Source organism: Amia ocellicauda, chromosome 12 (genome assembly GCF_036373705.1).
Source record: "Amia ocellicauda isolate fAmiCal2 chromosome 12, fAmiCal2.hap1, whole genome shotgun sequence".
Lineage (NCBI taxonomy): Eukaryota > Metazoa > Chordata > Actinopteri > Amiiformes > Amiidae > Amia > Amia ocellicauda.
In genome coordinates, this window is record NC_089861.1 from 28,634,098 (window position 1) to 28,650,841 (window position 16,744).

The 16,744-nt window shown below is 39.9% G+C and overlaps 1 protein-coding gene, 1 long non-coding RNA gene and 1 pseudogene across 3 annotated transcripts; 1 reads left to right on the top strand and 2 right to left on the bottom strand.

The window, feature by feature from the left end:
- Positions 1 to 832: 832 nt before the first annotated feature.
- Positions 833 to 2,602, top strand: LOC136764132 (uncharacterized). The gene is made up of 3 exons (XR_010821146.1): positions 833 to 1,014; positions 1,106 to 1,213; positions 1,978 to 2,602. It is a non-coding gene; the product is annotated as an uncharacterized LOC136764132 (long non-coding RNA).
- Positions 2,603 to 5,681: 3,079 nt separating this feature from the next.
- LOC136764046 (uncharacterized) lies at positions 5,682 to 7,778 on the bottom strand (annotated as a pseudogene).
- Positions 7,779 to 9,122: 1,344 nt separating this feature from the next.
- On the bottom strand, positions 9,123 to 16,744 carry LOC136764133 (uncharacterized). 2 transcript variants are annotated; one of them, XM_066717950.1, is made up of 6 exons: positions 14,378 to 14,439; positions 12,557 to 12,631; positions 11,875 to 11,967; positions 10,870 to 11,016; positions 10,661 to 10,774; positions 9,123 to 9,775 (listed from the first exon to the last, which is right to left on the bottom strand). In XM_066717950.1, exons 1-6 carry the CDS (start codon positions 14,424 to 14,426, stop codon positions 9,573 to 9,575), a joined length of 681 nt encoding a protein of 226 aa, XP_066574047.1. In that variant the 5' UTR covers positions 14,427 to 14,439; the 3' UTR covers positions 9,123 to 9,572. The 2 variants fall into 2 exon arrangements, 1 of the variants encoding a protein (XP_066574047.1); XR_010821147.1 differs by lacking the exons at positions 11,875 to 11,967; positions 12,557 to 12,631; positions 14,378 to 14,439 and adding an exon at positions 16,658 to 16,744.

The following is a 16,744-nucleotide window of genomic DNA, read 5'->3' on the forward strand; positions in this document are numbered from 1 at the left end:
AAGAAAACATCCCCCACACCATTACACCACCACCACCAGCCTGCACAATGGTAACAAGGCATGATGGATCCATGTTCTCATTCTGTTTACGCCAAATTCTGACTCTACCATCTGAATGTCTCAACAGAAATCGAGACTCATCAGACCAGGCAACATTTTTCCAGTCTTCAACTGTCCAATTTTGGTGAGCTTGTGCAAATTGTAGCCTCTTTTTCCTATTTGTAGTGGAGATGAGTGGTACCCGGTGGGGTCTTCTGCTGTTGTAGCCCATCCGCCTCAAGGTTGTATGTGTTGTGGCTTCACAAATGCTTTGCTGCATACCTCGGTTGTAACGAGTGGTTATTTCAGTCAAAGTTGCTCTTCTATCAGCTTGAATCAGTCGGCCCATTCTCCTCTGACCTCTAGCATCAACAAGGCATTTTCGCCCACAGCACTGCCGCATACTGGATGTTTTTCCCTTTTCACACCATTCTTTGTAAACCCTAGAAATGGTTGTGCGTGAAAATCCCAGTAACTGAGCAGATTGTGAAATACTCAGACCGGCCCGTCTGGCACCAACAACCATGCCACGCTCAAAATTGCTTAAATCACCTTTCTTTCCCATTCAGACATTCAGTTTGGAGTTCAGGAGATTGTCTTGACCAGGACCACACCCCTAAATGCATTGAAGCAACTGCCATGTGATTGGTTGGTTAGATAATTGCATTAATGAGAAATTGAACAGGTGTTCCTAATAATCCTTTAGGTGAGTGTATAATGTGTATTTGTGTGTGTGTGTTTGTGTGTCTGTGTTTGAATTTGTAATGTGTATTATGTCTTCCAGATCCATTTACATAGCTGATTTAGTGAATGGAAAACTGAGGCCGAGCAGGATGGTGGTAGTCCGTTTCATGGAATGTGAGGCTACAGTACATGGCATTGTCGGGAAAGTTCAATGTGCTCTTGGCAGTTATGATCCTGTAATTCTCACCGATGCCCAGGGTAATGAGATACTTGACTCTGAAGGAACTAAAGGTACATTTTATTTTTGTTTGTATTTTTAAGCTGCTTAAAATATCAAGAATGATATGGCAACCATTGGGTCATGTCATCCCCATATTCTCAGTGTCCCCCTACTGGAAGCAGAATGTCCACAAGGTTTTTGCCATTGCAGAGCAAGATTTCACCAAGTTTCAAGGCAGCAAGAGCAAGAGAAGATACAGAATCAACATTTGTGAGTAAATTTCTCACCTGCACAATCTCTACTAATCTATTTAGAATTACTTTTTAGTCAAAAAGTTGACAAGACTTCAGGTCTTCAAGGTGTCTATAATAAGATAGAAGAGGTGGTGATAGCCTCACAGGGTCTTCAGCAAGTTATCTCAACTGTCAAAGAGCTTTCTGAGATGTCCAGTCAAACATCTGCCAAAACCTTGACTGAAGTCCAAACGGAGAAAATAAAAGCAACTTTCACTTGCATAATGTGCAAGGGTAAATGTGGTATGCAAATCATTTTTTTTTTTTTTATTATTACTATTATTATTTTTAAAGTATTTGGACACTTAAGCTGCACTGTCAAATGTATGAATTCCATTGCATTAGAGAACAAAAAAAATAAACCTTTATTGTAAAGAAAGATAAGCACCCTTTTCAAGGAACATATTTTACAAAGAAACATTTTTTTAAATTATAATACAGTAGACCTTTTAAAATTAAGGCAAATTATTTGGACACTTGGTAATGACTTCTGTAAAGATCACAAGTTCAGGTGTTGTAATATTTAGCTTGCAATCTTGTGCTGCATGTACTAACACTTGGGGGCCACTGTATATCTAACAGAAAGTGAAAGCATGTGGTAATCAGTATTTATGTGTCATACTACATGATGTGTCTTTTTTAAGGTACCCAGGACAAATCTTTTTTTTTTTTTTAAACTCACACCCTGCACTATATGTACAAATTGTACAGCTGACTCTTGTGACATTCTATATTTTGCAGGACCCATTGATCAACCGTTTTTTGCCACCTGCTGTATAAGCCTGATGGGATGTAAACTTTGTGTTCATCAGTGGATGGCTACTGCATCGCAGTGTTTGAAACGCAGGGAGGAAGATCTCAGTAACAATGTCTTTCTTGCAGCAGATATTTCTGAAGCATTGTTAGCTCTTAGTGACATCATTAAGGTAGAGTAGGCCTGCATTACTCAGAAAAAAGTGTTTAGCTGTTCAGTGATTAAAGTTTAATTCAGCGGTTTATTTGACACTTCATATTTAAAGTTTTGTTACCCAGCGGATTCAGTTAAAACAAGAACAGATGTAAGATTTTGTTAATTGCGTCTGTCAGCATCAAACTAGTACATTTATCATTTTGTTTTAAGTTTCTAGAAATAGCATTTGAAAGAAAATAGCATATATAAGCAAATAAGCATGACCTTTATGAGTATCTTTTGGTTAGATTGACTAGAGAGATCAAAGCCTCTTTAAAAGGCAAAACTTTTATGTTGACTGCATTATTGAGCAAATAAGTGATGTCTCAGAAAACAGTTGTTCCACTGTAGCCTTCCCATGCACACTTATGAAAGGGGTCCATTCCAAAGGCAGAAACCCTTGTCATTGTGTCCATGTAATCGATCAGCTGCTTCAGTTCCATGGGGCAGTAGTGCTGCGGAGATTTTGTTCGCACAACCACCCTGTGCAAGCCGATTCCTTTTCCTGTAACAGTTGGGGAATGTTAACCATTATTAAAATTTGTTATGAATGTCAACTGCTTGTCAAGAGTTGTTTTAAACATTATTTAGCCTACCAGGAATCCTGTGGTTGATCCAGGTGTCACAGTCTCTCAAAGAGGACCGCAGGGCACAGGAGTTAAGGACCCAGGTGCAGTGCTCATACAGGCAGCTGACAGGAAAAAGGGGCTAGGCGAGGACGCGGTCGAGGTCACAGGGGCGATTGTCACCGCCTATAGGGTGCGTAGGGGCAACACGCTCACGCCACCCCTTTTGTTTTAACGAAAGAGGACCTCATTCGCCTCCGTCAGTTCTCTCCCCGGGCAGGCTCGACCGGACCCCAGAACATCACCACATGGAAGGCAAGTTCAAACAAAGTAACAATTTATTATATTTAGCTAGAACAGGGTATGAAGACTGTACTAGCACATAACCTTAAGAATTTGGCATGTGTAATTCTAAAACCTATATTAAAATGCCTTTAATAAAATGTGCACATAACACTAAAAACCTACCCAGAATAACAAAAAAGAAAAAGACAAAATAGAAAAAATAAACCCAAGTTCCTAATATAAAATACAGAAAGCAACCAGAAGGTTTTACAGGCTCTTCTGTTCACAATAGGTGACACCACATGGAAGAATGCCCCTTCCTTTATAATCTGTGCTTGGAGAAATCTTCGCCGTTCACTGCTTTCCCAGTCTTCCACTCACTCTGCCGGTTGCTTCAATCCAGCACTGCACCTTGGTTCCCCTCTCCACCAAATGTCCTGCTCAGTAGTCCATTGCTCTCTGCTGAATGACCATTTCCCTGGGCTTAAATACTAAATAGAGAAATAGGGGCACAGGTAAAAGCGACCAATGAGAAAGCGTGCAGGTTAGTCCATGTGGGAATGTGGTCTGGCAGCTTGCGCTTGGCAACAAAAGCAATTAATTAAACCAATAATCAACCCAAATACCAAATTAACTAGAAACAATAAGGAAGTAAAAAAGAACATAATTCATAAATAAAACAATCATGAATAATAAACAGAGTGCACAACACAATAATTCAATGAAAAGAGTGATAATAAGTAAATCAATAATAAGTGATCAATTAACGCTAATGGCCAATCACACCCTGCCCATGACACGATGGTCAAGAACAAGAAGGTTGAGCGGGAGACAGGACTGGAGAGAGAGAGAGAGAGAGAGAGAGAGAGAGAGAGAGAGAGAGAGAGAGAGGAAGGAAGGAAGGAAGGAAGGAAGGAAGGAAGGAAGGAAGGAAGGAAGGACTGGGAGTGAGAGAGAGAGAGAGAGAGAGAGAGAGAGAGATGGAGATGGAGATGGAGATGGAGATGGAGGAGCACACGGAGCAGGCTAGGTGAAGCAGGATTAGCTGATGACAGTTTGCGATGAGTGAGGGCAGTGAGGGGTTTATGAAGGGAAGCAGAAACTGGGAAGGCAGGTGCAGGGCCAATGGGAACAATGCTTATGCCCAGATGACACAGTTGACAGACAGGGAACAGAGGAAAGGAACAGGAGTGCACATGGGTGTGGAGGAATATTAATTGGAAAAGTGACAAAGGAAAGCAGTGAAAGGGTGAAAGAAAAGGCAGGGGAACAGTGGCAGCTTCTAGTAGGGAAAGAGGGTCAAGGCTAGGGAACTGTGACAGTACTCCCCCTCCATACTCGGTGTAGCTGAACTGGGCTGGACACGGTGGGGAAGGCCAACAGGCCGAGGAGCAGAAACAAAGGTAAAAGAGAAGTCGGGAAGGAGGAAAGGGTAAGGAGGTCTGGGAGGCTGCCACAGGACAGGAGCAGGTTCGGGAGGTCTGAGAGGCGGCCACCGGACAGAGGCAGGATCCAGAGGGCCGGGAGGCAGCCACCGGTCAGAGGCAGGATCCGGAGGACCAGGAGGGGGCCACCGGACAGAGGCAGGATCCGGAGGACCAGGAGGAGGTGCTGGACACTCAGGAGGCGGATCCAAGGAGGCCGAAACCACAGGAGGCGGAGCCGTGGAAGACAAAGCCGTTGGAGCCTCAGGAGGCGGAGCCGTGAAAGGCAGAGCTGTGGGAGCCTCGGGAGGCAGAGTCATAGAAGCCGAGACCTCAGGAGGTGAAGTCTTACAAGCCTCAAGAGGTGGAGCCGTGGAAGGCGAAAACTGGCTTGACAGCGGCGGCCGGGACTGGAACTGGGGCATCAGGCTGGACGACTGCGGAGCCCGGGACCGGAACTGGGGTATCGGGCTGGACCATGGTGGCCGGGCACTCTGGCTGGGACCCCTGGCTGGGTAGACAGGACCAGAACTGGAATCTCTGGTTCGGTGGACGCTGACGGGACCAGGACCTCTGGCATGGCAGACGGGACCGGAACTGGGAACTGGGACCTCTGGTTTGGGAGACGCTAACGGGACCGGGACCTCTGGCTCAGCCACCGGAACTGGGACTGGAACCTCTGGTTCAGCAGATGATGGCGGGACCGGGACCTCTGGTTCAGCAGAAGCTGACGGGACCGGGACCGGGACCTCTGGCTTGGCGGCTGGGACCAAGACTGGGAACTCTGGCTGGGTGGCCAGGACCAGGACAGGTACCTTTTTCTTTGTTTTTCTTTTTTCTTTTCTTTTCTTTGGGACCTCTGGTTCGGCGGTGGGCGTGGCCGGGATCGGGCCACTCAACTGAATAGCAAAGTGCATAAATGTGACCAGAGACAAGTCACATCTACCACCAGGGAGCCAGGTGGACAAGGGCTTGTTAAGTCCAAAACTTAAAAGGTCTTTAAGGGTGGTTTCATCGAAATCCACCTGGCTGGCCAGAGTGCTGAAATCCTTTATATAATCCATAAGGGGATGGTTTCCCTGGTGTAACTCAAAGAAGAGCTCTGCTGGGTCCATGTTGATGGCGAAGTGTTCTGTTACAGTCTCTCAGGGAGGCCTGCAGGACACGGGAGTTAAGGCCCCAGGTGCAGTGCTCGTACAGGCAGCTGACAGGACAAAGGGGCTAGGCGAGGACGTGGTCGAGGTCACGGGCGATGGTCAAGAACAAGAAGGCTGAGCGAGAGACAGGACTGGGAGCGTGTGCGCGCGACAGAGAAAGAGACAGAGAGAGAAAGAGAGACAGGCTTGGGAGTGAGAGAGAGAGGGAGAAAGAGAGAGAGAGAGAGAGAGAGAGAGAGAGGACTGGGAGTGAGCGAGAGAGACAGGACTGGGAGCAAGAGGGAGAAATAGAAGAGGCAGGAAACAAGGAGCAAGGAGCACAAGGAGAAGGCTAGGTGAAGCAGGATTAGCTGACAACACTTCGCGACGAGTGAGGGCAGTGAGGGGTTTATGAGGGGAAGCAGAAACTGGGAAGGTAGGTGCAGGAACAATGGGAACAATGCTTATGCCCAGATGACACAGTTGACAGACAGGGTTAGACACACAGTATCTTGTTAAGTTGCAGTCCATATCAATGAGTTCTTGGTCAACCAGCTGGACAAGAGCCTCCTTCCAAGGGTAATTAAACCTGTTATTAATTTCAGGCCACATCCTTTCAATTGTGTGATTCTGGTGAATAAACAAGTGATAAAACAGGTGATCAGTTATATCACAGTGGACTAAAAATCATTCAGTACCAGCAGGACAATGTTGTGGAGTGACAAGTAAACTCTTTCTCTAATGTACTTTAGTACATGTAGCAGAAAATCTAAATACTCAAGTATATGTACCACTGTTGTGATTTCATTGTAAGCAAAAGTTTTTTAAAAATGTAAGATGCTTTCAATAAAAATATGACATATCTCATTTTAGAATAAAATCAACTAAAATAGTTAACAAACATAAGTAAATGTATAAATAAAAACTGTATGTCGGTCTGAAGATGGATACAACCAGTGATTTCCAGGGGTTTTTGGTTGTTTGTAAAAATAAATAACTAGTAATTTTATTTTTGTGAGGATTACCAGCACTTTTCGCAAGTGATTAAAACCAAATAATTAATTTGATATTTAATCTATTGCAATTTATAGATATAGTACTACTTTGTTCTTATCCTTTTAAAAGTTTTGAGTCTTCAGAACAGTAATACTTCAAATCTAAACCACAACACAATGGAACACCTAATTTTGTTGATTGGGTCTGATGATAAGGTGATGTTTCTGTATTCACTCTGTGGTCAGCAAGGATCTCTTGAATAAACACAGTAAAGAAGAACTCTTTGCCGTGGTTTAATCTTATTTGGTCCCACATTCCATTGTTGATTACAGCAGGCCTTAAATGATATGTTCAAAGTGGGAATGGCAGTACTCAACACTGACTCTTCTATATGCAATATATTCAGATGTAATATATGTTCAAGCCAGAAAGTCTTTTGAAATACAAACCTGTACACTTCTTCATAAATAGTGAGCGTATTCTTTATTGGCATACAGGCATAAGCCATGATCTTGCTGCTATAGCCATCAATTGCTAGGACATGTGTAATTCCAAACATGCCCAGCTTTTCGTTTTGATCTAAATGGAGTTTGAGTCCTGTATAAGCAGCACGGTAGGGTATAGGATTAAGATTCCGCACACCTTATGACAAAAAGAGGGAAAAAAAATCTGCAAGAATTACATGTCATGTTTGAATTATTTGTCCAATATTTGTTAATAGTAGAAGTAGCAGAGGTAATGCAAACTATAATAATATTTAAATAACAATCCCCTGGGGCAATTCAATACTGTTTTGATGGATATAAAAATAATTAATACGAATTAATTATAATAATAATAAAAATGGCTTACATTTCATGGTATGGCAGATCTACTGTCCGGAGTGCTCGTCCAACCCGACTTTCAGCAGCTCAAATTCCTTTTGCTGCCAAATAACCGGTCATCAACTTACGACCATAGGTTCGTTCTGTCTAGAGTGATGGAACAATTTAAATGAAACACAATATATAATAGCCCATAAGCCTTATCAGTTCTTATCCGCTCTGGTTCAAGCAGGCTTTTTTAAGCAGAGCTGAGTGTCAGAAACCTCCCGTCTCAGACAATGACTGGCACAAAATCTTCTGACACTCCTCGCCGAACAAACTCGCCCAACACTCTGCAATGTCCGTTTGCGTTTTGTTCTCATTCAACAGATCGGGGAAAATTATTTCAGGGTGTCTAATTTGGCTTAAGAAAACCGGAAAAATCTACTTTTTTCCATATTAATTTGTGCATTTTTAAAAATGTTTAATAAAGGTACAAAAAGTCATAAACAAAAATCTGAAAAGAAGTCAATATTTAATTTTGTGCGCAGCATTTTGTGTTTCTAATTCAAATTTTGGTATTCAACATTGCATTTTAAAAATACAACAACCGTTGGTTTTTTATTTTTCTGGTCATGGTTAAAACATGAAAAGGAATGGACGCAAAAGTACAACAAAAACAAAAACAAAAAGCAGAACACAATTACAAAAAGAGAAACACAAAAACATAAAGCAGAACGGTTTTTGTGTTTCTCTTTTTGTAATTGTGTTCTGCTTTTTGTTTTTGTTTCTCTTGTTGCAATTGCGTTTTTCTTTTTGCAATTGTGTTTTGCACTTCAGGGCCACCGTAGGTACTCCTGCTCATTATCTTTCAGTAAGTATAGTAATTATATAAGAAAAGCAATAATGGGAATGGCTGTGTTGTCTGCTCTTGTAAACATACGATTTCCAACATTATTAGAACTAATCATAACCATATTAATCCATAATTAGTGATATTAATTACTATTTTATTCATAATTGATATTTTGGAGTGCAACATCTCTTTTCAGCATGTTCTATAATATGAGGTTATTTGCTTTGGAAGACTACATTCTTTATCTAAAATGACAACAAGTGAGAGAAATTTGTTTTCATGAATTTCAGTTTTTGCATGTAATTTGCCTCAACTTTACTGTTAATCCGTCAATCAATCTTTCCCTGAACAGAACAACCAATACATGGCCACACGTTCAGCATTTTTCAGAAGCATTTAATTAATACAAAAAGTATATCACTACTTTCTGTATCATTATCAATTATGAAGAACAGTATTACTACTACTAATACTATTAATACATGATTACACCTCACATTACAAGTTACAATAAATCTTACTCTCATTGTTCCATTTCTCATGTCTTCACAATCATAAAGGAAACAAACCAGAAATGTTGAATTGGTGCAACATGTTGCAATAGCTCAGGGGTGAGGGGGATTGTTGGTGGGGTTGCCGGCAAAACACTGTGTGTGTGTGTGGGGGGGGGGGTTGGGCTGACAGTATAGTCGCCGAAATGACTGATTGCTCCTGCGCGCACCACACTTTAGATAGTGCTACACCAGCTAATAGGACCCTTTAAGAACACACATACGGACACAATCAAGAAAATAACACTAAAAAGAAAAGGTAAAATCAAAACTTCTCTGGGAGAAATCAATGTACCAAATGAGACAGCATGAGCACAAAATAAAATGTACATATATTTTTATTATTGTTGAACTTGAAATACCACACGAATTATACATACATTTGATTTAAACTTTAATCAAATTAATGTTTTACAATAGGTATTAGTATGATGTAAATAATAATTATATTTAGTTTCCCATACCCCCTGGAGATTGTTAGAGATTACACTTGATAGAACGATCACAGAAAGAATAACTGCACTGCCAGAGTTAATAAATGCATTCATAATATAAAAGACTGGTTATCTACCATATCTCTGCTGCTCCTTGCTCTACCTCTAATTGATTGCATCTCAACTATTAATCTTTTGCACCCATACTTGCCTACAACACTGGAATGACACACCTTGATTACGGCCTGTTGAAATGGCCCGTCATTAGTCACGATTAAAATACTCCCTGCAGAAGCGGGCAGTGAGTGGAGAGAGCGGTGTCTGAGCGCCCTTTGCTCAGAGGAAGAGGGCAATGGGTGAGAGAGACGCCAGTAGGAGGAAGATGCTCTGTCCAGCACGCTTGGCGTTGTTGCACAGGTTTCCTTTGCAGCAGTTGAGATCCATGGCGAGTGCTCTACCAACGATTGTTGACGACCGCTCTGCGCAGAGGTTGCTGGTAACACATCCCTTTGCAGCTACCGTTTTGCCTTTTTCAAAAACTAACACAAACGCGAAATCATAAGGTTACACAAATTAACAGCTGGGAGTTGCAAAGGCTTTGTTTGACTCGTCCTTGTAGTTATTTCAAAGATTTCTGTAGTATTCCAAGATTTCTCTCAATCATTTGAAGATATCACAAAATACATTTCAGATAATGTTAAAGTAGGCTACAAATGTATATTAAACATGTTAGGAAAACAGATGGTCATATTTTTTCTTTGGCAGGAATGAGCATCTACATCTCGGAGTTTATATTTTCAATGATTTTCTATAATTGATTTTCATAAATGATCACATCAGTTTTCAAAGAACTAGATTTTGATTATAAGCGAGTCGTACCCAGGGCATCATTCAATACATTCCTAACAAATCAATCTGGTGCAAAATAGCGTACAAATAAAGAAAACAAGAGAAACTAGCACATTATTAAAATGGTTTCTAAGTTGGCAGTCCCAAAATCCACCCGACCCTGGCATGTAGGTTGGGTGGAATTGAGGTTCCCCTTCCTCGCAATAGGGGAGCCAGGTGTTGCATAAAGGGCATGTTTTGATATTGTTATTTATTTCTTGTAACAGACGCCCTAATCCAGGGCGACTTAAAACATAAGAGCAATACAAAGTGCAATAATACAATACAGTTCCAATCATAATGCAGTTTACAAATTCCAATTTACATGTGTATAGGAAATATACCAAATTACAAATATTGTACCCTATACTGCGTTTCTTGTCATAAGTCAAAGAAAGCGGAGTTTGGACATACATAAAACACCATAGGACACGTCCCTGATTTGCACTTCGCGAGTGTGGTAAAAGGCTTACATAGTTGAAGTCACTCAATATAGGTCTAAATTATTCCAGATTTGCAGAACTACAGAAACTTACCAGTGGTTTTAAAACAGTGGTCCTCCTCCCCCTGACATTTCAGCGTCGTGTTACAGACTTCTGTATCACAAGTGAAACACTCATGGTTGTTAGTCGTTGCTTTATTTGGCGGCTCTACAGAAATAGAATAAGTTAGCGTCAGACAATAGCATCGACCTCAGAATATTAACTCAGCCTATTATTATTATTCGGTGCGGTTGATTCATTACCTGGTTCGTTTACAGGGTTGCATTTTTCAATGTTGCAGCATTTTACGCTGAAAATTTTCCTCCCGTGGTAACCCAGATGGACCGAGCTAACACGTCCGCAGCTTTCCATCAGTGCGCATCCCTTCTCCTGAGAGGTTTTTCCGTGCGCTGAAGAAAAATGTATAATAACAGATTAGATGTTCTACTGATGGTCTCCAGTCCTGGTAATATCATTTGAGACATAACTTAAATTGTATACGTGAAAATCTAATTTACCAGCTTTGACAAATTAAGAACATTGAAGAAGATGAACAGATATTTGAAGACGTCAAAACTTGTCTACTTGGACAACAAATCAATCTACACTGAGATATTGCGAAATGAAGAGTTAAATGGTGTGCATTTGTAAGAAACAACACGCTGTTGAAAGGAAATTAACCCATATGCCTGAACAGAAAATTATTTGATCAATATACAAGTGCTAACTTATGGCTGTGAAACCTGGTCACTTAATGCAAAAATGTTACATAAACTGCAGACGCCACAAAGAAGCATGGAATAACAAGAACAGACAGACAAAGAAATTAATCTAAAAACGAATTAAAATGTGACATCAAGAAAATTGAAATTTAAAATGACAGTTGGACGGACAGATTGCAAGTTGTACAAATGAAGATATCCACAATGGATCCCAAAAGATTAAAAAGATATTGAAGGCGACCACACATAAGTGTGTGTGTGTGTGTGTGTGTGTGTACGTGAATACTTGATTCATAATATAATTATTTGACTGGTTAGTTGAGTGAATAGGCCTACAGGACCAATTTAATTTTCATTGTGATGTAGGCTGAGTGGGATTATACGATTCACTTTTAAATATCAGATTAATGAAATAAATATGATGGTCAGATTACTGGAAGCAAGAAAAAAATAAGATACTTGTTTTATATGTCTTCAATTACGTAATCTTTCTGTGATCAGCTTGTGTATGTCAATGATTCAAAGTGTACTCTACAATTCCCTTACCAGAGATGGTGCTGGCAGCACAGACCAATTCTGTGCTGGTGCAGTGCTGCGGTTTGCAGTCCTTGCCCTCAGTACAGTGTTCACACATGAGAACTTTTTCAGCAACAAAATAATAGTGTTATTGATAATTCAGATATTTACTATATTCAAATCAACACTTGCTTAAACAGTTTTTCCAATTTTATAATATTTAATTGTATTTAAGCCGGCAGAAACAAAGTGAATGAGTTGCTACACCCATGCCTATTGCCAAAATATAACCCATCTGTTCATAGAATAGTACAAAACTATTAAGTAGTTTATTTTTATTTTTAGAGGCATCTATGTTCTACTGCAAAATGTATCAGCCATCACCCGATCTGACTGTCATCATTGCATTGAATGGGACAAAATCAAGACCAATCTGACCGCACATGGGGTCCGTTTGACGATTATGAACGCATTTAATGCGTTTCACAGCATTTGCGCTTTACTTGATTGGTTTATAATATATATATATATATATATATATATATATATATATATGCACTAAAGTTAATTATGGAATGGTATGCGGAGGCAAGGGACATATAAGGCCAATACTGCTGCGTCAGGAAAAGCTAGGGAAGAAGCCAGGTAACCATAGCAAAGCATTTTTTTTTAAAATAGCATAATATGCAACATTCCTTACTCTTGGACTTACCTTGGGATTTTTTCACTATATCATATAATTTAACGGCGACGTCCAATATTCCTCCGGCACTTATGCGTTGCGACCCTAAGTGCAATAACCCAAACATTAATTGGAGAAAAACGCTGTGCTTGCCGTTTGCTTATAATCCCACAGAGTGTTTACAACCTGTGACTTTACTATATTAGGGAGACCAGGCACAGCTGTTGTAACATTTTTAATCTTTTGCTCCATTACTCCGAGACTGTTTGAGATGCTTCGGTCATTATATAATACAAACAACTTATATCAGTCTGCTGTGATTTGTAACAGCGGTGAAATTAATAAAATCACAAAAAACATAATATTTAAATAAAATTAAAATTTTAATTGATATATTGTTTACAGATAAAACTTTTTCCAACAAGAACATCAATTAGTAGCCTTAAATGCTTTATTACAGCTGGAAATGTTTTGAAAAAGTCCTCACTGTGACAGTTCATATATCTAGCGCTGGACTCTTTACAATCTTTTTGATATATTTGCTTTCCACTATCCATTAAGTGTTTTCATTGCACTTTGTCAGAGTATAAATAAACCTTGAGACTCTATACACACACGCACATGTAGGTCAATATGATTTTGTAGTTATTATTATTATTTATTTATTGACAGACGCCCTTATCCAGGGCGACTTAGAAAATATAAACACAATACCAAGTGCAAAAATACAGTGCAGTTCAAGGCATAATTTAATAAGTTAAGACTTATTTTACTCTTAAAATATTTTCAAAGACACTTCCAACTATTCATTTTGAATAAGTGAAAAAGATATCACTTAATTTCTGGCTTTAAGTCCATCATTGTATTACAGAACGAAATGTATTATCCTATTCAAATCTAATGGGGACTCAGACCATAATACAAATTTTATGGTCCCCTTTTTTGTATGGGGTCAACTGTAACATGCGTTTCAACTGACCCCAACTCTGGGAGCCATGACCAAAGAGACAAAAGACAAGACACGTGCTAGACATGTGTCATTTGAGAGTACTCATTAATTTTCATAATGTATGAGAATGTGAAAACATTGGTAAACATTTACAAATAGCTACAATTCTGTATTTTATGGAATAAAATCTTTCGGTTTTGGTACAGTCAGTTCATTTCTCGCAGGCAGGGAGGAAAGCAACTTGTGCGTGTCCACAGTGAATGACTAGCTTGACTGATTACATAAATGGTGTTACAACTGACCCCTTGTTACAGCTGTCTCCCCTACTATATTGTTCACCTACAAGCAGAGCACAAGTTAGTTGTATTGTTTAAATGTCTTGATATATAGAATAAAACATGAAAATAGGAACTAATGTATTTTAATAAATGGACGCAATTTAGCAAATATGCTTTAAAATATCAATTCAATAAGTAAATGTCATTACCCAGTTGGAATCATTTTATTAAAGTCAATTGATTCGTCTAAATTAAAATGAATATTAGTCATAAAGTAAACATTTATATTGCATGCTCATATTTCATGATTGTGTGGTTATATGGTTGGTTAATTATAGTCTGTTTACAGGTACAGAAAAAAGTTATATTCTGTATATAACTCGTTTAAATTAGTAAATCAACCGTGATATGACCTAAAGTTACTAATAACTTAAACTATGCAACTGAAATGCTATGAAGTTTAGGCGTATTTTTAATTGCATGTTAACCGGGTGCTATAGATTTGACAGCTCAAGAACACGGTTTAAATGGAAACTATTTGATACATTTCAATCCAAAAGAGTATAGTTCCATTTTCATGGATGTGTAATTGGAAGCCGAATAGCGACGATTAAAACGACTCACCTGGGATATACATCTGCGCGCAGATCAGCAGCGTCACGAGCAGTTTCATTTTGACAGTGCGAGTCTGGTGAACTGATCCTGCTGTGCGCTAGTAACGCAATATATACACTGACACGAAGGGGCGATGACCAAGTCAAAACCACAAGGTAATGTATAGCAATTCTAATTCTGTACCACTTCTTTATTTATCAATCAGCCTATTGTTATAATCCGCACTGGCGCCTAAATTATGATGCGATTTTAATTCGATTTGAGAGCACTTCAAAACTACGTTTCATGTAGTCTTGCTAACTAAAACTGGTTCTATGAACAATATACACAAAACCATTTTGCAAAGTTCTAGAATCAAGACCATTTACACCTACCTATGTACACCATTTACCGGTTTTCATACAAATTTGTTTAATTTAGCAACTCTACACACAACTCTTTGTAAAGCACAATTGTCACCATGTGGTCATGTAGAAAACATTGCCATTCAATATACCAAACTCAAATCATCACACCTGAAACACTCAACACACAGTTGTAAACACTAACAGTCATAAGTAGTCAACAAGCAATCAGGATGTTTCCATGAATAAGAAAGGCTACCGGTAATCTCACCGGTGTTTTGGAACAATGGATGACATTAAAAGGAGAAGTAGAGGAAGAGTGAGAATGAGAGGAGGTGGATGAGGGAGAGGAAGATCTTGTGATGAGATTTGTGCCATAGTACTTGACCATGTTTTTGTACATGGTATGACAATGAGGGAAGGTGGGCTGAGAGCACAGCCAAACCTCTACCATTACAATGTTGCATCAATTGTCTGAACTTTCAGAAATGAAAATAGGGAAATTACTATAAACTTATCAGACTAATGTGCTGACTAACCTGTTTACTGTACTCAAACGATATGCATTAGAACAAACAAGACAGTACAATAAAATTACATGTGGATGAGGCAGGGTTTAACCTCACAAAGTGAAGACAAAAAGGTTGCAAGATTATTGACCACCATGATCTTGTGGATATCCCTGGCCAGCGTGGGGGCAGTCTTACACTTTTTGCCGCCATGGGATCCTTCACCACAATGCTACTCTTGGTCCATAAAATACCAGCCATCTGCTGATGTTCATGGATGGCCTATGAGAAGCAGTTTTCCACCCATGGACAGAGAGAAGTGCAGGCAGAGCAGCACTGTTACATTGTTGTTTAGGACAAAGTTAGTTTCCACTATGATATTCTGGTCTGTAATTGGTTCATCAATGATTCACAAATCTGTTCCTCTCACCATACTCCCCATTCCCCAATCCCATAGAAGAGTTCTTCTCAGTATGGCAGTGGAAGGTCTATGACAGAAATCCCTATATACAGGAAAACTATGTCCACGGATGAAGCTTTTGTCAGGGATGTGGCAGGCATGCCAGGGCAAGTTTTCCCCACTGCTTACCAAGGTCAGAGACAGGATGCTGAGGCAGAATAAGCAGTGCCCTTACATTTCCCCTTTGTTTTCTTGTGCATTTTTTGCTTCCACAAATTCCTTTTTGGTAAATTGCAAATGTTGGTGAATTACAGTCCAACAACCCAAGAAATTAATTATGGTATTTGTGTATGGTCTGTACACTTCAGCATACTCCAACAGGGCTGGCCCTAGCCTTTTGGAGACCATAGGTGAAAAACATTTTAGTGGTGGTGCCCATCTTTATGGTGGAGAGAAAATGTTTAGGTAAAACTAAGACTACAGTTACATGGACAGGGCAAGGGGAACCAAGGCATAGAGTCAATCATGGTAGTGAAACCAGGCAAACAGTCCAAAGGGGCAAATCCAGAAGGAAGAGTCAGTAAACAGCCCAGTGGTGAATCAAGGGAACATACAGACAAACCCAGAAGAGTATTCAATGAAACAGAATACAACAGTAAAGGCACATAAGGACATCACTCATACTAAGGCACAGCCATTACCATCAATAATAAGACAAAACTCTCCAATAAGTTAAGGAAACTGAGGGACTCTAGAAGAGAAAACAAAAACCCATAGAGGAAAAAAAAAAAAAAAAAAAAAAAAAAACAGCAATAAGGCTCCTGCACATCCTTTTCAAAAGTACTTCTCCCTCCCGCCTTGCCTTCACCTTCTGCCTAGGACCAACCCTGAACACGGTAGCGCATTCCCTTTATTTTTATTTCTTGGCAGAGAAATATGTATGCAGCGCCCCACCCCGGTAGTCAGTGGAACACCAATTGCAGACCGACAGGTATTCTTACCCCTCACTTGACTCCGGCGGCTAAGATTTACATACCTAAAGATGGCTTCTGCCATGGTCACAAGACCTCGGTAAGGGAAGTCTCAAGTTAGTTTGATGCCTTCTGCTATCGGGAGGCTGAAC